A 21,892-nucleotide genomic window follows, 5' to 3' on the forward strand; every position below is an offset into this window, starting at 1 on the left:
TCCTTCCCTTTCTCCCTGTGCTCCAGGAGGGGATGGGAAGATGGGATGGGATGGGATAATGGGATGGGGTCCATGGTATGGGATGGGAGGGATGGATGCCCCGATGTCAGTGGCACAGACCCCGATTTGAGTGACACAGACCCCGATTTCAGTGACACAAACCCTGATCTCAGTGACACAGACCCTGATCTCAGTGACACAGACCCCGATTTCAGTGACACAAACCTTTCAGTGTCACAAGCCCTGATTTCAGTGACACAAGCCCTGATTTCAGTGACACAAACCCCGATTTCAGTGACACAAGCCCCAATTTCAGTGACACAAACCTTTCAGTGTCACAAACCCTGATTTCAGTGACACAGACCCTGATCTCAGTGACACAAACCTTTCAGTGTCACAAACCCTGATTTCAGTGACACAGACCCCGATTTCAGTGTCACAAACCCTGATTTCAGTGACACACACACAGCTGGGTGTGACCTGATTTCAGCAGCACTGCCCGAGGTGGGCTCTGTTCAGCTTGCTGTGCTCAGGGCATGCTGGAGAGAGGAGATGCTGAAAGATGCACTGGGAAGGGCTTGTATGGATCTTGGGAAATGCCAAGAGAAATTCTGGGAGCAATTTGCTGTAGCTGAATTAATGAGTTTGATATTTGCAGTGATTATTCACGTTAAGTTGACTCATTATTTCAAACCAGTTTTGTGAAGCCTCAGCAAGTTTGTGTTCACTCATCTGTTTCACTTTTGTCTCCCCTTTTGCTTGGAGTAGAAAATAATGCAGAGGAATTGCTGGTTTGGGTTTGACACAATAGGAAATTTATGAAATCCAGAATGGTTTGGGTTGGAAGGGACCTTAAAGCTCATATTGTCCCAGCCCCTCCTATGGGACACTTTCCACTATCCCAGGTTGCTCCAGCCTTGAACATTCCAGGGATGTGGCAGCCACATCTCTGGGCAGCCTGTTCCGTTCAGAGCACTCCTGTTTTTAAAGGGTTTGCTTTTTACTTAATAATTATTTCTTTAATAATCTGTTCTGCCTCTCTGCAGGTTGGAACACATCCCTGCCCTTCCATCTTAGTCAGGGAATATAGGGAATATCACCCAGCAGTGAATCTGGCTGAACAGCGTGGAGAATTCCTCTAGTTTGAGGTGTTGAAGGAATGTGGCAGACTCCTGTCAGATGTCATTTGACAGCTTGATTAAATCCTCTCACCATACATTTATTTTTCTGGTGCTGAGAGTGAGGGTGGGAGGTGCCACTGGTGCATCCAGACTTTGTAGTGACACTGAATTATCCAACTGTGTCCATTCACTCGGGGTTTGGCATCACCTGAGAGGAAAATGCTCCCAAGAAAACAAACCTGAAGGGTTTATTGAGTGTTATTCCAGCAGCTCTCAGTCTGCTCAGTGCAGTCAGAATCCTGCAGGAGGGCTGAGCAGCTCCACCTTGTCACATTCATCAGTGTTATCAACTCTCTTCTTGTACCTGAAAGATTCCTTCATTCCCAAGGGAAAGGTGGATTACACAATTCCTTCTAGATTAAACAGCTTGTACTTGCCTTTCCATCATTTGGCTTTTTAAAATTATCCCATTTTATTTGAGTGATTGTTCACTGGCAGACTGACAGATGGGATCTCTGCCTGCTTCCCAAGTGAATTGCTGTTGGTTTCTGAGTCCTTACCTTGATATTATTTCAGTTTTTCAAGTCACTTTTGGGTTTAGATGTCGATTCACTGAGTGTGTGAGGAAGCAGCTTTTCATTCTGAGCCAGTGTGACTGAGAGCTGAATTCTGGTCTTCAGAATTCCACCTGCAAATTAGGAAGCCTGACATTAAAGAAAAAACCCAGAAATGACAAAAACAGCCCCAAAGCCCAAGCACAGGATCCTGAATGAAAATACAGTCTGATTTTTATTATTAATGCAGCTCTCAGTGTCCTGTATTTCACTTTAACTCAGCCAGATCTATAACCAGCTACAGAGGCCTTTTAATAGAGCCAAAATGTAGGAAATTATCAATAGATGTGTCTGGGAGCTGTCCCAGCCTGGCCAGGCACAGATGGTGCAGCAGAATCCTGCTTTAGTGATTAACTGAGCCTCCAGATGATTTCCTTGAGCAGCCAGCCCTGTGCTCCCTGCAGGAACAGGTCCCACACATTTGCTCCTGGAGGGACTGGGATCCCCAAATTCCCAGCAAAGCAGGGCTCAGCAGGTCAGAATTGATCTGTTGGGTCCCATCTTGCATAAACATGTGAGTTATCTGTCATGTGCTGGGGCTGAGGGATGCTTTGTGTGCCACCATCCTGCTCCTAAGGCTGTCACCTTTCTGCTGGAGCCTGGTAATTCTGACCTTTCAGCAGGATGAGGCCCATCTGGACAGGAATCTGAGGTAAAACTTGTCAGGTTACTCCCAGGAATGGTGTTTTGAATTTCCCTTAATCCTTTTCAAAAAAGAAAGAAAGGAAAAGTGCTGGCAGCTCTTTAATGTGGATGGTTTTATAACACTGCAGAGGCTTACATGGAAAACAGCAACATTCCTGTAGTTTGGTTTTTTCTTGAGGCCCAAGGAAGAACTTCAAATAGACATTTTCCCCTTTTATTTTAAGTAAAAAGGAGCTGGAAATACCTTTTAGAGTTAATGAAAGCAAGTAGAATGAATTGCTGGAAAGCCTAGAAGTGGGAAGGAATGACCTGTGTGCATGTGATCCCATGGTATCCACCTGGGGATCCCAGAGCTGCTGCTCTTGGCATCTCTGGGAGCTGCTGGAGCTCCCTGCCAAAGCCAAGCCAGCCCTTCCCATGCCTGCCTGGGAGTGCAGAGCCAGGGAAGGGCTTGGAGTGGGTTGCAATCCCTGCTTTTAGCAGCTTTTCCAGGCAGGAATGCACTGGGCAGCAAGGTCAGCAAGTCCTTTGTGTGAAAATGGGAGGAGGAGCAATGGAGTCGAACCCATTTTGCATCATTTTAATTTTAATGTCACTCTGCCACCAGGCTCCTGGTTGTTGTGGAGTGCAGGGATGTGAGCAGAGATGGAAAAGCTGGGATGCAGGAAATGCAGGAAATCCCATTTCCCCCCCACAGTTCAAAGCCCAGCAGAGCAGAAGGTCCCTCCCTGCTCCTGGTCCAGGTGCCATCTGTTCTCAGGTGACTCTGCTGGTGTCCCATGTGTCCCAGGCTCTGGTTTTAAACCAGTCAGGACTCTTTCCTTCTCTAATCCTGCTGCAAAACTGCTCTTCTCCATCTGCATCTCAGATCCATTCACGGCCAGTTTATACCATGAATTCTTGCCCCTTTATCTGAAATAGTTTTTTTCTCTCTGGTATTTGCAAGCCTGAGGTATTTGACAGCCATAAGCTGCTCCATCTTCTTCTGGCAAAGATAAATAGAAAACATTCTCTGGGCTCCAAAGGGAAGTGCTTCCACCTCCATCCTGGTTTAAAACCATCCATTTTGGATTAGAATGATTAGAATTAGTGCTAATTTATCACCTGTATTAGGTGAGTGGCTGGGAATTATCACATGCTTTAATCATCATATTTTTAATGTAATATATTGGAGAGCCTGGCAGTGACTGTTGGAGCAGTAAGTACTCATCAACCAGGCTAAATTTAATTATTTTATATGAGAAAGTGTGAAAGAGTAATAGAATTGAGCTATGAGTAGCATCTTAATTGAAATAAGGTTGGCTTGAGAGCTTCAGGATCAGCACAAGGTGGAAGAATCATTGTGGGTGATAAATTAGTTTATGTCTTTAGAAGCAGATGGGGTGAGAGGGCACCTCGGGTGTGGTGGGAAGGAGGAAAGGTCATTCCTTGTTTATGGAGAGTCCCCTTCCTTCTGGCCTGCTGGATGAGAAAGTTCCACTTGTTTTGTGATGTCATTCTGGCCTGAAACTTCAGGAGAGAGAGACAAGACTGTGAAATGTTTGGAGGATTAAAGTAGTGATGAAAAAGTGGTTTCCAAACCAAATTTGGCAATGTCATTTTCACATGCCCAGCTGACCTGGTAGGAAGAAACTCGATTTCTTGGGGCTTGACACACTAGTTAGAAACATTCAGTTAAATGTATTAAATGTCAATATATATTTTGCCAAACTAATCATCAGTCCAGCCACTAAATACAAACTTCCTTGCCAAGGCGAGGTAGAATTTCTGTGTGAATGATTTGGATGCTAAGGAATTGTCTGAGAGAGGGTGAGCACAAAATTGTTTAATTACTGTATAGTGCTAAACCTGCTGATGGTGTAGGATGGGAATTTCACATGCTCCTGGAGTGAAACCATCACTGAAAGTTGCTTTGTGTGTTGAGAAATTGCATCTTTTAGCTGTCAAAGCTGACTGTTCCTTGAAGAGGACAGGAGGAGATACCCCCAAAAAACCCCAGCCAAGCCCAGAAACCAACCAACACCCCCAGCCCACTTACCAGACTCCTCTTTAGCAGAGAGTGATGCTGTATTTGTGTCACTTTGGAGTCTGAATAGCTGGTGTGTTTATCCCCAAGCCTGCTCAGCAGTTAAGAATAGTTCTTTATCTTCCCATTAAGACTGTATTATTTTACAGAAAAGTGGGTGGTATCCAGTTTTACCCTGATATTGGCCCACTCCCAGCAGATCCTTACTGACACTGGAAGATGGAAGAAATACTCACAAATGTTTCCTTCAACAATGAATTTTTAAGTCAGGAGCTCTGATACACTCCAGCATGAGCTGGGGGTAGTTCTTGATACCACAGCCCTATAAAAAACCTTTGATTTTCCAGGGATATTTTCCCCTTAAAGCAGCTGAACTGCCATGCAGAGCTAAATGATCCCCTCAGCCTTGGCAGAAGCCTCACCTTGTGAAAAACACCAATCACTTGTTTTTAAAATTTTATAAGTTTAATAGTAATAAAATGGTTATAAAAATAGTAATAGAATTAGAGTAATAATAATTTGGACAATTTGAATTAGGACAATATGAGACAACAGAACCAAAGAGTTACAGACAGTCCAGGTACCTTTTCTGGGCAGCACAAGCCCAAAAAAGGCCCCACATTAACAGAGGATTAACCCTTAAAACAACAGCCTGTTGCATATTCATACACCTCATCCATGGTGCATCAATTCCATTAAAATGCAGGATTCTGTCTGGGCAGTGTCAGCTTCTTCCTTGTAATCCTGACAGCACCTTCGAGGTGGGAAGAAGTTCATTTCTTCTGATAAGAGGGCAGTACATTCTTTTTCTCTGAAAGATTGAAGTGTCCTGTGGCTGCTATCTGGTGCGAGTCCTTTCTTTTAAAAAACTATCCTACATAGCATAGTTTCAATTTTAACAATTTTTACAACCTAAAACTATACTTAACACACTACTTAAGAGAATTAATACAGCATCACTTTCTAACACAACACATATAATATTCATTTGAATATTTGCTAAAAGCCAATCATAAAATCAGCATTTTTCACAACCTCTTCACCCTGGGGGAGCTCTGCCACCAAACACGGGGTGCAGGAGTTGAGCCGAGCCTGCCCCATCCCCTGCAGGGTGCTGAGCTGAGTCTGAGCCCCATCCCCTGCAGGGTGCTGAGCTGAGTCTGAGCCCCATCTCCTGCAGGGTGCTGTGCCCCATCTCCTGCAGGGTGCTGTGTGGATCTGAGCCCCATCTCCTGCAGGGTGCTGTGCTGAGTCTGAGCCCCATCCCCTGCAGGGTGCTGAGCTGAGTCTGAGCCCCATCTCCTGCAGGGTGCTGTGCTGAGTCTATTCCCCCATCTCCTGCAGGGTGCTGTGTGGATCTGAGCCCCATCTCCTGCAGGGTGCTGTGTGGATCTGAGCCCCATCTCCTGCAGGGTGCTGTGTGGATCTGAGCCCCATCTCCTGCAGGGTGCTGTGTGGATCTGAGCCCCATCTCCTGCAGGGTGCTGTGTGGATCTGAGCCCCATCTCCTGCAGGGTGCTGAGCCCATCCCCTGCAGGATGCTGTGCTGGATCTGAGCCCCATCTCCTGCAGGGTGCTGAGCCCCATCCCCTGCAGGGTGCTGTGTGGATCTGAGCCCATCTCCTGCAGGGTGCTGAGCCCCATCTCCTGCAGGGTGCTGAGCCCCATCCCCTGCAGGGTGCTGTGTGGATCTGAGCCCTATCCCCTGCAGGGTGCTGTGTGGATCTGAGCCCATCTCCTGCAGGGTGCTGAGCCCCATCTCCTGCAGGGTGCTGTGCCCCATCTCCTGCAGGATGCTGAGCCCCATCTCCTGCAGTTTGCCTTGCTGAACGTTCTCGCTTTTGGCTTTTGTCTCCCCACAGCGACATCCCCGCGGGTGTCCTCGGAGCTGGAGCAGGCGCGGCCCCAGACCAGCGGCGAGGAGGAGCTGCAGCTGCAGCTGGCGCTGGCCATGAGCCGGGAGGTGGCGGAGCAGGTCGGTGCCCGTGGAGGTTTTCCAAAGTGTCCGTGCTTGGAGAGTTCACACTGCAGCCTGCTTTGGTTGGGTTTGGTTTTGTTTTGTTTTGTTTTATTTTATTTTATTTTATTTTGATTTTTTAATTTTTTAATTTTTTAATTTTTAATTTTTTTTATTTTTTTATTTTTTATTTTGATTTTTATTTTTAATTATTTTTATTTTTATTTTATTTTATATTTTCTTTTTTATCTTATTCTTTTCTTATTCTTATTTTTATCTTATTTTATTTTCTATTTTATCATATTTTATTTGTTATTTTGTTTTCTTTTTTAATTTTATTTTTTATTTTAGATTTTCTTTATTATTTTATTTTATCTTGGTTTATCTTGTTTTATTTTTATTTTACTTTAGTTTATTTTATATTACTTTCTCTTATTTTTTATTTTTATTTTTATTTATTTATTTTATTTTATCTTACTTTATCTTACTCCTTTCCTTTCCATTCCATTCCGTTCTGTTCCATTCCATTCCAATCTTATTTTTCAAGATTTTTTTTTATTTTATCTTTATTTTATTTTTTCTTTTGTCTTTTCTTTTATTTCTTTTTTATTTTATCTTACTTTCTCTTATTTTATTTTATCTTATTTCATTTATTATTTTATTTATGGCAGCTTGGCTTTGCTCCAGGTAGAATCCTGCATGTGGGATGGTTTTTTTTTTTATTATTATTATTCTTAAAATCTCTTTTTAAAGTAACTTCAGGCTCCGAGCTGTTGAGCCTAGTGGAAGATGACAGTCACTTTGAGAGAAGACTTTGTGTGGGAGGATGTTAATCATCACATTCCTGAAGATGTTTTCAGTTAGGAAGAGCTGAAAGCATGACTGGTCCTGAAATCTTCATTAGTGTCAGAGAATTCTGATTGCAGTGGAATTTGGAACAGTCTGTTCGTTTGGTGGGAGTTTCTGGAACAGGAGGGTGACCTGACACAAAGTACCAGAATATATTTTAAAAAATTGCTTTGGAGAAATTGATTCCTGATCTGTCACCTGAGTTATGTCACGGTGCTGATTCTCAGGAGCTTCATTCTGAATTTGCAGTAAATTTGGATCAGATGACTGCATTTTAATGCATAACAAAGTCTGAGTGGAAATTCAAGTCAGCCATGCTGAGTGCCTGTAACATTTTAGAGGATTCCTGTAACAATTTAATTTACAGCTGCATGTTCAGCATGAGTGCTTGGAAGGGGAAGCTGTCACCCAGTAAACTTTACCATTCTTGAGCAATAAAGGGAACTAAAATATAAATCAGAATCTCAGCATTTGAAGTAGCTTCAGAAATGACAGGCTGGGGGATTAGTCAACTTCTGAGAGACATGATGCAAGCAGAGATTTAAAGGAGTTGAATGTGGCATAAACATTGTAGTTACAGGAGTTTAAACCTTCAGATTACACCTGGAGTTGGCAAGGCTTGATTCCCTTGGTGCAGCTTGCACCAGCATGGAGGGCAGTGAACAAAAGCAAGGGAAACCTCAGTTCAGTTCCCTGCAGCCCTCAGTGGTGATCTGAATGCTGAAAAACCTTGATGCCAGTTTAAAAATACCTCGTTCACTTCAAGTTCTGTGGTGTTTCTAAGAGAACTTTGGAAAGGATGAAACAACACCAGGGTAAATCCCAACCAGCAGTGACCACAGCAGGGTCGGGGTGCTCCCGAGGCAAGAATCCCAGGAAAACTGCTGTGCCTGGTGTGTGCTGTGTGGAAATGCAGCCTGTGGAGCACAGGGGCAGGGCTGGAGCCCTGCAGGGAGCAGCAGCTCCGAGCAGGCTCGAGCTCGGTGTCACCAGTGTTGGTTTCCTTTGCAGGAGGAGCGCCTCAGACGCGGGGACGATCTGAGATTACAGATGGCTCTGGAGGAGAGTCGCAGAGACACAATTAAAATTCCCAAAAAGAAGGAGGTAGTGCCTTGGCCTAAGAAATTCCCGGTTTTGCTGCCAAAAGCTGAAATACAGTAACACAAACTTAGCTTAATACTGAGCTCTTTCGTGCTTTTGGGTTTGCTTTGTCGTGTAGCTTAAAGCTTCTTCCATGTGGGTTAAATTTGGAGCTAGTCAATGCAGGCGTGGAAAAGGAAAAATAATCCTAATCTTAATAATAACAAGAATTGCTTCTTCACTCTCACGGGTTTGTACTTCAGCCTGGCAAGGCTCTTGAGTAAAGCTCAGCTTCTTCCTGCCCTCAGCACACCACCTTGTTGGACCTGATGGATGCCCTGCCCTCCTCGGCACCGGCCCCGGCCAAGAGCGAGCCCTGGGGACCTCCTGCTGCTGCTGCTGCTGCTGCCAACCCCACGGATCCCTGGGGAGGATCCACAGCTGCAGCCCCTGCCTCCGACCCCTGGCAATCATTTGGTAAGAGCAAACTGCCAGGAGCACTGGGGTTTCAGAGGGTTTGCTTCTTAACCTTGAGCCCTGCCAAGTTCCTCAGTGTTGTACTCGTGTTTGAGTCCTTTTTCATTCATTTCACTAAATTCCTCATTTCCAAGCAGGCACCAGTGGCAGTTGCTTTATTTTTAAGCAGTTGGGTTTTTGTGTGGGCAGTTTGAATCCTAAGGAAGAGGAGAGTGGCACTTCTGTTGTCTTTACAGCAAAACCAACTTATCCAGCTGCTGGTTGTGTCCAGTGCCGTGGGTTTAGACTATTCCCAGAATTTATTCTGATATTTAGGCAAGGTGCTGAGCTTAGGAAGGCCATCAGTCTGAATTATCACATCCTAAGTTGCTCCTAGAGAATTGTAATGTGTTTGTGTATGGTCAGAACCAAAAGGATTAAATTATTTAAATGAAGATTTTCATAGCAGACAAAAACATTCAGGTTGCCATTTAAAATACTTAGTGTTCAGTAGGATTCCAATGCTAAATCCATGGAATATTTCTGAAGGGAAAGGTGCAGTGTTTCCCATTTTAAAGAGCAACTAAACCAAATTTTTGTGTGGTATTTTGTTTTTTTGTGTGTGTGTTGCTGCCTGTGTGGTGGGCTGATGTCTGGGTCAGCCACAGCCTGTCCAAGGAGTAAAGTGGATGGTTTCTCACAGTGTTACCCTTGGAGCAAGAGCTGGATCTGGTTTTTGGTTGGAATTTTTGACTTTTTTTAAAGGGCAGGGAGTTTCTGTGCAAATCTTGATGAAGCTTTTCCATGAAGGTTGACAGCTTTGTTCTGTCAGTTCTGCTTTGGGCTGGTGATTCAGCCCCTGCTCTAAAGTGCTTCCAGGACATTTGCAATCCACACACCACCATCAGATTCCTGATGAAAAATTGAAAGTTTAATGATGAAATGCCTTGCTTGGGGATTTCTCCCTGCTCATGATGGCATTAAAGGCACCTACAAAGCTCCTGGGCCAACTGCCAGGTCATCATTCCAAGTGTCACCTGCTTTTTTTTGGTGATAGGAACTGAGAAAAAGCCCAGATTTTGGGCCCTGAGGCCATTCAGTTTATTTTTCCATGGCTTAAAGCAACCAAAATCCCCTTTCCTCCAATCTCCAGCCTGATGTGTCACCCTGTGACAGGATTTTCCTTGTACCAGTTCCAGCTGTAGCATCTCCTCAGTGCTTCCCAGCTTTCTTTCACCCCACACAGTCCCAGCTTCCAGCCTGCTGGATTCTCCCAGCAATAGTCTCCAAGATGCAAGTTCATGAATTTGCTGGTAAAAAAAAATGACTCATGAATCTGCATTTCCCAAATCCTGCCAGTGCTGTGGTGTTCCAGTGGAGCTGATGGAAGCTCCAGGAAGGGATTTTCCTGAGCTCTCTCATTTTGAGTGCTCCTTTTAGGGAAGAAAGGACATTTTGGGAAGCTGCTGGTGATGGGAAATGCTGTCATTAGTGTGGCACTGCTCCTAACTCAGCACTGGGGACAGATGAAGGAAATGGGAGTGCTGGTGTGGGAATAATGGGGCTTCCTTGGAGAGTTTTGGCATTTCCTGCACCGGAGCTGTAGCGACCACGTGCCTGCTGCTGAAACAAAACCCAAAATTCCAGCTGGAATTTGTGCCACTGTGTGCAGCATTCCTGATTTACAGGAATATTGGGATGCCAGGGGGGGTTGAATGGAGTTTTAAAAGCTGAAATAATTTTCAGTTGTAATTTGAAACCTGCAGGATATTGAAGGTCAGGGTTGTTGCATGTGGGTGATTCTGTCCTGCTCTCTTGGGTTATAAAGTCCTCATTTGGGAATTGAACCTTTGGTGGTTGAATTTGTAGGAATGAGGAGTTGTCAGCATCTTCCAGTAAGGATGAGAACCCTGAGCATACAGGCATTGGGTTAAAAAGAATAAAGGGGTGTCAGTGGGCAGCTTAGATGTGTGTCAGGAGTGCTTAGAAATGGGAATAAAAAAGCACAGCTGGCTCAGGGGAGCTGATTATATTTTTATAAAATAACAGTGGGGTTAAAAGAGTTGGGAAACATTCCCTCTGAATCTTACAGACTCCTTTGTCCAAGGGTTAATGTTGTGTATCTCACACCTTTTACCTTGGGGCTTTTTATAAACTCACTTTCCCCTGAGTTCATAAATAGACCCTGTGATTTAGGTCACCTCCAGCCAGGGATTGTCACTTGTGGTGGCAATGTCAGCAGCAAAGGCAAGTTTGTTTTCTTGTTGGAACTGCAGGTATTTGTATCCAGGTTCAGAGAGGGGAATTGTTTATTCCTCTGCCTTGCCCAGAATTTCCTGGTGCTGTTGTTGGTCAGAGTGTGATAAATGCTGGGAGTGGCTGGTGCTGAGCTGCTGCTCCCATTAATGCTCAGTGTTAATTGGGAGGAACGGCTCCTGGGAGGGGTCATTCTCCAAGGAAAGGCTCCTGGGAGGGGTCAGTCTCCAAGGGAAGGCTCCTGGGAGGGGTCAGTCTCCAAGGGAAGGCTCCTGGGAGGGGTCAGTCTCCAAGGGAAGGCTCCTGGGAGGGGTCAGTCTCCAAGGAACGGCTCCTGGGAGGGGTCAGTCTCCAAGGAAAGGCTCCTGGGAGGGGTCAGTCTCCAAGGAAAGGCTCCTGGGAGGGGTCAGTCTCCAAGGAAAGGCTCCTGGGAGGGGTCAGTCTCCAAGGAAAGGCCCTTGGGAGGGGTCAGTCTCCAAGGAAAGGCTCCTGGGAGGGGTCAGTCTCCAAGGAAAGGCTCCTGGGAGGGGTCAGTCTCCAAGGAAATGCTCCTGGGAGGGGTCAGTCTCCAAGGAAAGGCTCCTGGGAGGGGTCAGTCTCCAAGGAAAGGCTCCTGGGAGGGGTCAGTCTCCAAGGAAAGCTTTCCAGAGGGAAGCTGCCCTGACTTCTCTTCCCGTTGATTCTTCTTGCAGGTGCCAAACCTGCTGCTTCTGTTGACCCTTGGGCAGCACCAGCAGGATCCACAGCTCAGCCTCTGGCCAAAAATGTGGACCCTTGGGCTCCTGCTCAGCCATCTTCTACTGCAGCAAAATCTTCTGTGGATCCTTGGGGATCAGCACCTGCAAACAAACCTCTCTCTACTTCTGGTGAGCAATATTCTCATCCCACATCCATCTTGTTTGAGTAATGAGAAGAAGTCCAAATGGTTTTCTTGCATTGTGTGGTTCAAAGAAGCTGGACAATTGGCAGAATTGGTCTTCAAAATTAAAGGGACTTGTAATAACCAGCAGGAAAAAGAAATGGAAATGTAATTATTCGGACTTGCAGCTCTGAATTCGAGATGCTGCTTCCTGCTCTGTCCCTTCTACGTCTCCTCCTGGTATTTGTGGCTGCCTGCTGAGCACTTGGGACTGCTGCTGCTCTTGGGTTTTATCTCTAATTAGACAAGGACTTAATTTCTGGCAGTGAATGATACTCTGATTTCACCTTTCCTCATGATAAATAGCTCTGCAGATGTAGATTGACAGGTTGAGCAGCTCGGAGGAGACTTTTAGAGGTGCAAATGAAGGTTTGTTCCTTCAGACTGAGGGTGTGAAACCCTCCCTGAGCCCTGGCAAAGATGCAGAAGGTGCTGCTGTAATTGTCTTTCCATGCTCTGTAACTAATAGAACCTTGATGAGTGCTAATACCTGGCATTTTCATATTGGCACCGTGGCTAAAAGCATCCAAAATGCATTTTCTGCTCATCATTCATCCCAGAATACAGCAGACAAAGGGATCTGAGTGCTGCAAAAACTTCTCTAAGCAGCTTTCCCTGGGCAAAGGGCAATAACTGGAGCATTGTGAAATGAGCCTTTAGCTATGGTGGCTCTTTGTTCTTGATAAATATTGGTTTTGTGTTCAATTTTCACCTTCTCTTGGGGTTTGTCATCTTGTGCTCGTCTTGCTTGAAATGTCCTGAAGGTTAAAAGTAAACTAAGAAAACATTTCAGCTAATTAAAAATACCCCCACAAACCTTAAAGCTGTTCAGGAGTGTGGTTGCTGATCACTTGGGTGGTGTTTTTGTGCCTCCAGTCTGAGGTAAGAGTGTGTCCACATTTGGACATGGTGGTGTTTCATTGATTGCAAGCTCTGGGTGAGTGCTGGTGCTTCAGCTAACGGGGCTTTGCCATCTCCACACCCTCTGCTCTGGCATTCCTCCTCCTTTCCACTTGGGAAGCAGAAATGAAATCATCACTGGTGGTGTTTTCCTTGAGGGCCGATTAACACTTGGTAGTTGAGGCTGTAAATCCATTTCTGTTCTCTCCTTCCACAGCAAGATCTGCTTGTCTCTAATGCAGTCACTCAATCAGCCAAACCCCAGCATGCTCAGGTGTGCCCTACACTGATGCAAAAGCAAACTGCTCAGATTTAGTTGTTCCATGCTGACAGAAAGGACAATTCTGTGACATTCTCCTTCTCCCAGCTCAGAGTAGGAGCACTCCCAGCTGCTGCCCTGGAACCTGTGGTGGCTTCTTGGTAACAGGAATGGGTCAGGAATTGCTTCCAGGAGGATCAGCTGTGTGATGCAACCAAAGATGTATTAATGACAGGGCTGTCTTGTTGTTTTGAACAGGAAGTACATCTTTTGACCTCTTCAGTAATTTGAATGGTACAGTTAAAGATGATTTTTCTGAATTTGACACACTTCGAACTTCCAAAAAGCCAGGTACGAATCAAGTTCTTAGCATGTGGACAGGTTGGGTGACAGTCACGGCAACAAATGTCTCTGTTCTTAAATTTTATTGAACAAAAAATCAGTTTTCACAAAGGGAAGGAAGTGGTGATGCAGCAGTAAAAGCTCCTTGTTCCCATTTTGGCCTGTGCATGAACTCGTGGGGAATGGGCCTTTTGCAATCCATGCAATTGCACCGTGTGACCTTTTGCTGCACTGACCTAGAAATTTGTTGGACTTCCTAATTTCCAGTGTCCAGCATGTTTGGAGCAGGGCTTATGCTCAGAGACTCAACCAGAACCATGCTGACTGAATCTCTCAGATATGTAAATTCCAGTAGGAAGATGAGAAAATACCTTCTATGAATATCTAATTTGTTTTGCCTCTGGTCAATGGTCAGTAAATCAGAACTGCCAGACCCTGCCAGTGCTGTGGTACCTTTGCTCTCAGGATGGTTCTGCCTGAAGCACAGCTGGGCTTTTTGAGGAGACAACCCTGGGTGGAATCCAGCTAGGAAGGGCACAGCAGTGGTGTAGGGCCAGGGCACGAGCCAAGGCTTTGGAGTATCTGTTCCTTGGAGCCTGTGAGTCCCACCTGGAGCAGCAAAGCTGTGGGAATTCCACCAGTAGAGCACTGCAACTCTGACTGTAGCTTCTCCATGCTCTGCTAAAGGACATTGACCTGCTTGCATGCTGAGAGGGTGTAACAGCCTGAAACACTGAGCCCTGACTAACACCAACTTAGCATAAAGCATCTCTGCTCTCACACCCTTCAGGCTTCTCTCTGCCTGGCTCTGTGCATTAACCAGGAGTTCTGTTTGTCCCTTTGTGTTGTTGCAGCTGAATCAGGTTCCACTCTGCCCTCTCAGCACAGTGGTACCACGAGTCCTGATCTCTTTGAGTCCCAGCACTCGAGTGGGACATCAGGCAAGCAGAGCACGGCCCGGAAAACCCCGGAGTCCTTCCTGGGCCCCAACGCTGCCCTGGTGAACCTGGACTCTCTGGTGTCCAAGCCACCACAACCTGTTACTTCTCTGAACCCATTCTTGGCACCAGGTTGGTTTCTGCACAATCCTTCACGTTTCTGTTTGAGCTTTCCCTTCCTGCAGGGAAACTCTGCCCAGCTCGCTGCTGGTGGGGTTAAAGATGGGTGATTGGGGCTTGGTTTTGTTGGTTACTTCAGCCAACAGAGCATGAGCAAGAGCAGGAGGGTCTCAGGGAGGCATCCTGGCCTCACCCAGCACAGTGGCAGTCCCTGAAAACGCAGAGTCTCTGCTCTTGGTCTGCAGCTGAACTTGATTCCAGCAGTTCCCCTCACTCAGAATTATCTGTGTTAGAAAGTTTAGGGTTGTTAAAAATGGCTGAACTTCAGCTGGATTTTGTCAAAACAGGTAAGATTGCCTTGGGAAGGTAACAGGTAGGAGTTTCCTGTGGAAGAAGGTTGGGGTTGCCCTTTTCCTGGAGCTGCAGCAGGCACAGGAGATCTCTGACACAGCCTGAGGTCCCAGAGAGCAAACTCTGCAGGGTAGTTCAGTGAGCTGCTGGTTAGTCTGTGTCAGGCTGCCACAGTGAGCCAGTTTTGATCTGAAAACACATTCTCAGTGTATTTTGGAAGAAAAATTGCCTGTTGCAGTTCTCCTGCAAGCTGGGCTTGTTAGCAGTGAGTCCTTGCTTGGAGCAGATTGAAATGGTGACACCCAACATGTGGCAGATGGGTTTTTAAAAGCTGAATTTGCACTGATGTTTTCCTGTGTTGTTCTTGGGGTGAAACTTGGAAATGCTCTTTCAGTATTTATTTTCATCACTCTCCCAATGGAAGAAAAAGTCAATTTATTAAAATCCCTGAGTAGGAAAAAAGCAATGATTCTGAGCAGCCTTGGCCGTGAGCAGGGAGAGAGAGGAAATCTGTGAATCTGCCCTTCCCGGGTACTGCAAAAAGTTTGTGAGGGGTCACTGGGCCATCCAAATAATCCTGGGCTTGTACACTAAAAGGAATTTGCAGGGCTGGCAGCAGTCCAGGGAACCTCAGAGGCTGGGAAAGTTGTGCTCTGCTTTTTCGAGCACGGCTGTAATTCGGAAACAAGTTGTTTACTTTGGGGATTCTTGTCCCAGCTCGGTGCCAGAAACACAGAAATGGAGGTGGCTGCTGGGAGCTTGGAGCGAGCACACAAATCACAGAATCCCAGGATGGTTTGGAAGGGACCTTAAAAACCATCCCTGCCATGGCAGGGACACCTTTCACTGTCCCTGGCTGCTCCGAGCCTTGTCCAGCCTGGCCTTGGACACTCCCAGGGCTCCAGGGGCAGCCACAGCTCCTCTGGGAATCTGTGCCAGGGCCTGCCCACCTTCCCAGGGAAGGATTTCTTCCCAATATCTGATGTGAGCTCACTCTCTGCAGTAGGGGAGCACAGAGAGCCTGCAGAGCAGCATATAAACCATTAAATCAGTGATGTGGATGTCGTGGTTAGGGCTTTTGCAGGGAACCAAATTTGGAACCTGTGTGTGACTCCAGTCAGGGCTGTCGGGGGTGGGAGCTGCGGGTCAGTGAAGGGGTGCTGGAGGCCCTGGCTGCTCTGCTGGGGATCAGATGCTCCACGGGGTGCTTCGGGCATGGGGATGCACACAGGGAGTGCTCTTTGCCAGGAGAGGTGACCGCAGCCCCTGGTGCTGATGGCAGTGCCTCACTGTCCCTTCTCTCCCGCCCAGGCGCCGCTACGGCAGCGACTCCAATCAACCCCTTCCAGGTGAACCAGCCTCAGCCTCTGACCCTGAACCAGATGCGAGCGAGCCCCGTGATGGGCAGCAGCCCCTCCTTCAGCGCCGTGCCCCCGCTGAGCATGGAGCCAATACCTCTGTCTTCCATGGCCCCCGTGCCCGTGGGCATGGCACCGCTGCCGGCCATGGGCACCATCCGGATGGGCCAGGGGCTGAGCATTGCAGGATCAATGCCCCAAGCTCTGCACAGTACAGGAATGCCGCCAGCAGCCTCCCAGGCTGCAAATACAACTAACCCTTTCCTCCTATAAAGACCCAATTAAAGGAACTTTTCTTTTCTTAGTGTTTCCAGGCTGAAGTCTTTCCAGCGAAACGAACGTGGCCTGTGTGGACTGAACGGTGTGTGAGAGACTTGGAAGTAGATTTGCAGTTTACAGTTATGATCTTTGAAGAGTTGTCTCTACTTACCAGTTAATCTAAATCTAGTCTTTGCTACAGATGGTACCTTACTTTGGCTTGTTGAGCATCATGTGAAATGTTCAGACTTTTCACCAAAGTTAGATTCTGCCCATTTTTGTTACTTTGTTAATCATTTCAAACACACCTTCTAGGGAGAGAACCTGCCACTGGAAAGCTCCCTTGGCTGTTTTGTAGATGTCAGATCATGTGCTGGATTCCTGAAGTTACTCTTCCCCTGCATCTGTCACTTCCTCTGCCCGTAAGATAGACCTGAGATTCCGAGTGCTAGTGAATGTTTTGCACATAACTACACACAGTTCTAGACTGTTGGTTCACCCATAGTCCTTACTCTTAGAAGAGACCGACCCGGAGGGCCCAGGGGGGCTTGGTTTTTATGCATTAAACATTGCAAACTCGCACTGCTTTGGTATCTCTGAGGTGTGACTGACAACAGCAAGCTTGTCTCGAAAGGAAAATAACACAAAACCCCAGACAAAACACCCAAGACCATGCTCGAGTCGTGCTGTCGTGTGCAGTGTTGAATTCCTACACTACTCTAAGGACTCCTGGAACTCTCTGTGAGTGGCTGCACTCGTGCTGAGTGAGTGTCCTGCTCTGTGCTTGTCCAGTACCAGCTTCGTTTGGAAGTTTTTTCATGTGTATTTTGTTTTTATTTGACTTACAATGTGAGTTGAAAGAAAAAAAAAATGGAAAAAACAAAGAAAAGCAAAAAAAAAAAAAGAAAGGAGATACAGTGGGACAACTTTGAATTCAGTTTCACCGGGGCAAGCTTTAAAACTAATTCAGGCTTAACCTTGCTATATGCAGTTACTCTTGTATACTTTTGCACATATTTTGTTTAGTACAGTTTCATATTTTGAGTTTGCAGAGTTACCTAATAGTCCTTTTTTTGCTAATTTTTATAATGTGGTTCTTATTTAACTGTCTGGTTTTGATAGATTTATCAAGTCTGGCTGAAAAATTAAGATATTGGCAAATGTCATTTTTATGGTTTTAATGCCCTCTTATTTATGGTTTTCGCTCTTTGTTTCTGTAAAGAGAGTTTAAAAGGGAAGATTAACACTAAAATATTTACTTTTAAATGAAGTATTCATAATGCAAATCAAAAACAAATCCTCGTGACTAATTATTTTTAGATGAATTGAATTTGAGCATAACATGATTTAAGACTACATTAAAAAGAAAAAACACTAAAGTCGCCTTTCCCTTGCTTTGTTCCCATTTCCCAATCCCCAGACTGGACAGACTTTTAGCCTTGATGAAGATCCCAAGAGAGGCTGGTTGGTTTTATTTTCCTTGTAAAACTTGTGGAGCTGTTAAAAATCCTGATGTACAAACAGAACTTGTTGGATTTTATCCTGTTGGAAGGTGCACTCCGTGGGATGACTGCTCCCATGGCCAGCCCTCCCCTGGGAGCTGAGTTATCCCTTCTAGATGAATTCTCATGTCTGGACTCCTCACCATGCTCAGGGGTTCTGCTGGAGCTCCAGCCTCTCCCAAAAATCCATGGAAAGGGATTTTTCCTGCTGCAGGGCACCTCTGAATGGACTCGGTGGCCTTTCCTTAATTTAAGAGGGGAAAAGAGAATTTGCCAGAGTTGTGTTGAGGTGGAACAATTCCCTGTGGGGCTGCAGAGGGGCTGGATCCCATGGAAGGAGTGGATCCCATGGAAGGAGTGGGATCCTCCTCCTGCTGGGAAGGGGAGGCTGAAGGATGATCAGATTTCGGGCCACAGCCCCAGACTGGAGCTGAGCAGGTCAGGGTAGCTCTGGCAGTGCTCTGTGTGTGGATGTTCCTGTGCCATGTGGGATCCTCTGAAACTGGCAAGGAGCATTCCCAATCCTTGTTTTTATAGAGGAGGGAAGAGGATTGCTGTCCACACCCAGCCTGTCTTTAAAAACAAAACCAAACCCCATTCATGTTGCCTTTCAGAGCAAAGAAAAAGACTTTTTCTGGTGTTGTTGAAGCTGTTGAGAAGTGTCGAGCAGGAAGGGTGTGATTCTTGCAGATGGGGGTGAAAGTGCTTTTTTCCAGCTGGTCTGTGACAAGATTCCTCCTGGCTTGTTTTCCCAGTTGGATTTGACCAGCACTGGAATCAAGGTCACCCGGGGTTTGTCCCTTTGTCCCCTGAACTGCAGTGGGATGGGGCATTGTCTGTCCAGCCAAGAGTCCTGGCCACGTCCTGGGGAACTTTTCAGAGGCAAGATGAGGTTGATAAGAAATATTTAAAGTGCTGAAATAATCTGCAGTTGGAGCTGCCACTGTCAGTTTGCTCTGGGAGGGAGCCCTGGCTTAATGAAGCTGTTGAATGGCAAATCGTTGCTTTTCCTCCCAAGTCACTGCCCCCAGAATTTTCTCCCTTTTATATGAAATTGAGACTTTTATGGCACAACAAACCCCAAGGAGGTTCCCTGAGGAGCCACAGCCCAAATTCTGGTGCTGGAAATCTTTAGGCTGAGACTGAGCCCAGATCCCAGCCAGGCACAGGGCTTGTGGCAGGAGCTGAGTTTAGCAGGGGAAAGGTTTGGTGAATGTTCCTGGGCTGGGCTGTGTCCCCAGGGGGTGACACAGGGGAGTCACTGTCTTAGCTGGGGATGCTCTGAATGCTCCAGCTCATTTTGTGATGATTTTCCTGCTCTCCAGGATAATCCTCCCTCCCTCCTGGCCCTCCCACATTTCTGGAGGGTGTTTGTGTGTCCCCTCTGCCCCATTTCTCCATTTTTCCCTCTTCTCCTTCTTTTTCTCACTTTGCAAATATCCAAAGTGCTTTTTTTTTCCTTTTTTTTTTTTTTTTTTTTTTGATTTTTAAAATGTTAGTAGCCCAAAATAGCCTTACTGGTCAAATTGACCAAAGAGAAAAGTGTTAAATATCTTGTTAAAAAAAAATAAATTAACACACACTCCTCGGCATAACTTCCCCCTAAATAAGCTCAGTTATTTATTCAGTTTTATGCTCTAAACTCAGCTCTGTGGAGGGGGCAGGGAGGGGGAGCCCTGGTGGGTTGTGGTGTTCTCAGTTTTTGGGAAGTCCCGTAGCCAAGACAGCTCTTGTTCCCCTGCTGCCCGAGGTGTGCTCTGTGCCTGGACATTGCACAGCTGGGGAGAAAGAGGAGATTTCTTTTTCCCTGCAGAATCTCACCCAACTCTTCCTCTCCAAGTGTTCCAATATTTCCCAAACTGCTCATAACCCCAGGAGCCAGCTGCTTTTTCTGGATTTGTGCTGACTATTGCCATTATTTACTGTATAAATAATTTATCATTTGTACTATTGTATCATAATGTCTGTATCTTTGTGTCATTTTTTTTTCTCCCCCCCAGCAATGTCACAGATGTGATATTTAAACGATGCCATCAGAACAGTGGAAAGACGAGGGGTTTGGAGGTGACTGGTCAGAATTAAAATTGTATTGCTTCTATTCCAGCTGTGTTGCTTTTTCCAAGCTTCTTCCTGGTGTTTGTCCTCCCATTCCCACCCAGGCCCTGCTTGGTGGAGGTGTGCAGGAAGCTGATGGGTTTGGGGTGAGCTGATGGAAGGTTTGTGGCAGGACGATTGAGGGTGCTCTGGATTCCTTGGATGCATCCAGGACTTCTCCCAGGACAGGCTGCTCTGGCTGGGAGAGAGGAGGGGTTTCTGTGGCTCACTGAAATCAGGCTCAGCTGAGACCTTACTGACTCAATAAAAATGGAGATTTGTTGTGTTGCAGGTGACTGAATTCCTTCTTTCAACCACGCTGCCCCTGGAACTGCCCCGTGGAGGGAGCAGTGCCTCGCTGGAGGCTCTGGGTTTGTGTCCAGGCAGGAATGGGGGAAGGTGCCTGTGGAAGGAGGGTTGGGGAGCTGGGACAGCACCTGGGGAGTCCTCACTTGCCACTTTTGTAGCTCAGCCTGGGCTCTGTGGCACGGATCACGTGGCTGCTTCCAGCCTGGAAGAGACCCAGGCCTCTAATCCTGGCTGCTTTAATTGAAGGGAGCTTCATTAGCAGGCACCAGCAGGAGCTGCCTCTCCAGAGCCCCTCCAGGTGCCCTGCTTCGTTTGCAGCCAATCAGGCTGATCACTAATCGATGATCACTAATTAATGCTGGGGATGTGACTGTGGGAAAGGCAGCTTTAGGGAGAAAAGTCTCGGCTTTGGTTTCAGCTGGGGGAAGCTGCTGCCCCAGGAAGGCTCCTGGGGGAGCTGAGGCTGCTCCTGGAGCCCTGGAAGTGTCCAGGGCCAGGCTGGGCAGGGCTTGGAGCACCCTGGGGCTGTGGGAGGTGTTGGGGTTGGAAGTGGATGGGCTTTGAGGTCCCTCCCAACCCAAACCATTCTGGGGCTCTCTGATTCTACTCCTGCCTCTTGGAATTGCACGTTTCCAGCTAAATCTGCTCGCTGTGTGGAAGATGTGGGAATGGCTCAGGCTGGAAGTTGTGGGGACTCTGATCTCTTCAAAGGATCTGGATTCTGGTGTGTTCTGGTGAGTTCTGCTGGCAGTGTGAGCCAGGGGAGCCTGAGCTGCCCCAGAGCTGTGCCCATGGTCGAGCTTTCCGCTGACCTTGCAGAGCTGCTCCCCCATCCCACATTTCCTCTTCCTCTTCCTCTCTGGAGGAGTCAGGAGGATTTGCCTGCTCTGCAGGAAGAGGACTCTGGATAAGGATTTATCTTTTGGCTTCCCCTCGCCCACACTGCTTTAAGATTTTGCTGAGGTTTGTGTTGGCTCTTTGTGCTGGGCTGAGGGTGCAGCTCTGCCCCTTCTGCTGCTTTTCATGGAGCTCTGGGGAGAGGGCTGGGCCCTTCTCGAGCTCTGGCTTTGGCACAGCCCCTGCAACACCCTGCAGGCTGCATTTCAGGGAACCTGCGGGATTTGTGGACCCCTCACATTCAAAACTCCCATATTTTTCAAGTGAACTTGAAAGGTCACCTTTTCCCCATTTATGAGTTGGATTTCCTAAGGACTCCTGTTGGTTTGGGAGCTCAGGATTAGGAATGGTGAAGAGCCAGTGTGGGATGTGATGGTGGCAGTTCTGTCCTGCTGTTGATTGATTGTGTTCTGTAATTGTTGAAGCTGAGGAGTGGGAAGTTCCCCCTGGTGCCAGGAAGGTTCATTGGCAGGGTCTGGTGATCCACAGGGAATTGGGAGGAGGTAAATGAGGAATGTGGGGGTACCCTGGGGGCACACAGCACATCCTGGGGCTGTGCAGGGAGAGCCCAGAGCTGTCCCAGACCTGGACTGGGACCCTCACGGTTTCGGGGAATATCTCCCTGAGAGATTAAAGAAAAT

The 21,892-nt window shown here is 46.9% G+C and overlaps 1 protein-coding gene across 4 annotated transcripts in view; it reads left to right on the forward strand.

Annotated features, from left to right (window-relative positions):
- EPN2 (epsin 2) overlaps nt 1-20,336 on the forward strand; it is a 43,747-nt gene extending 23,411 nt beyond the window's left edge. For 3 of the 4 annotated variants that reach the window (XM_059862096.1, XM_059862098.1, XM_059862099.1), the window contains 7 exons: nt 6,269-6,381; nt 8,224-8,316; nt 8,601-8,769; nt 11,697-11,870; nt 13,341-13,433; nt 14,279-14,494; nt 16,145-20,336. In XM_059862096.1, coding sequence (XP_059718079.1) covers nt 6,269-6,381; nt 8,224-8,316; nt 8,601-8,769; nt 11,697-11,870; nt 13,341-13,433; nt 14,279-14,494; nt 16,145-16,464 — 1,178 coding nt within the window. In that variant the 3' untranslated portion in view covers nt 16,465-20,336. The remainder of the gene's footprint in view (nt 1-6,268; nt 6,382-8,223; nt 8,317-8,600; nt 8,770-11,696; nt 11,871-13,340; nt 13,434-14,278; nt 14,495-16,144) is intronic. The other variant, XM_059862100.1, reaches the window with a different exon arrangement.
- The last annotated feature ends 1,556 nt before the right edge of the window (nt 20,337-21,892 follow it).

Source organism: Haemorhous mexicanus, chromosome 17 (genome assembly GCF_027477595.1).
Source record: "Haemorhous mexicanus isolate bHaeMex1 chromosome 17, bHaeMex1.pri, whole genome shotgun sequence".
NCBI classification, from domain to species: Eukaryota; Metazoa; Chordata; class Aves; order Passeriformes; family Fringillidae; genus Haemorhous; species Haemorhous mexicanus.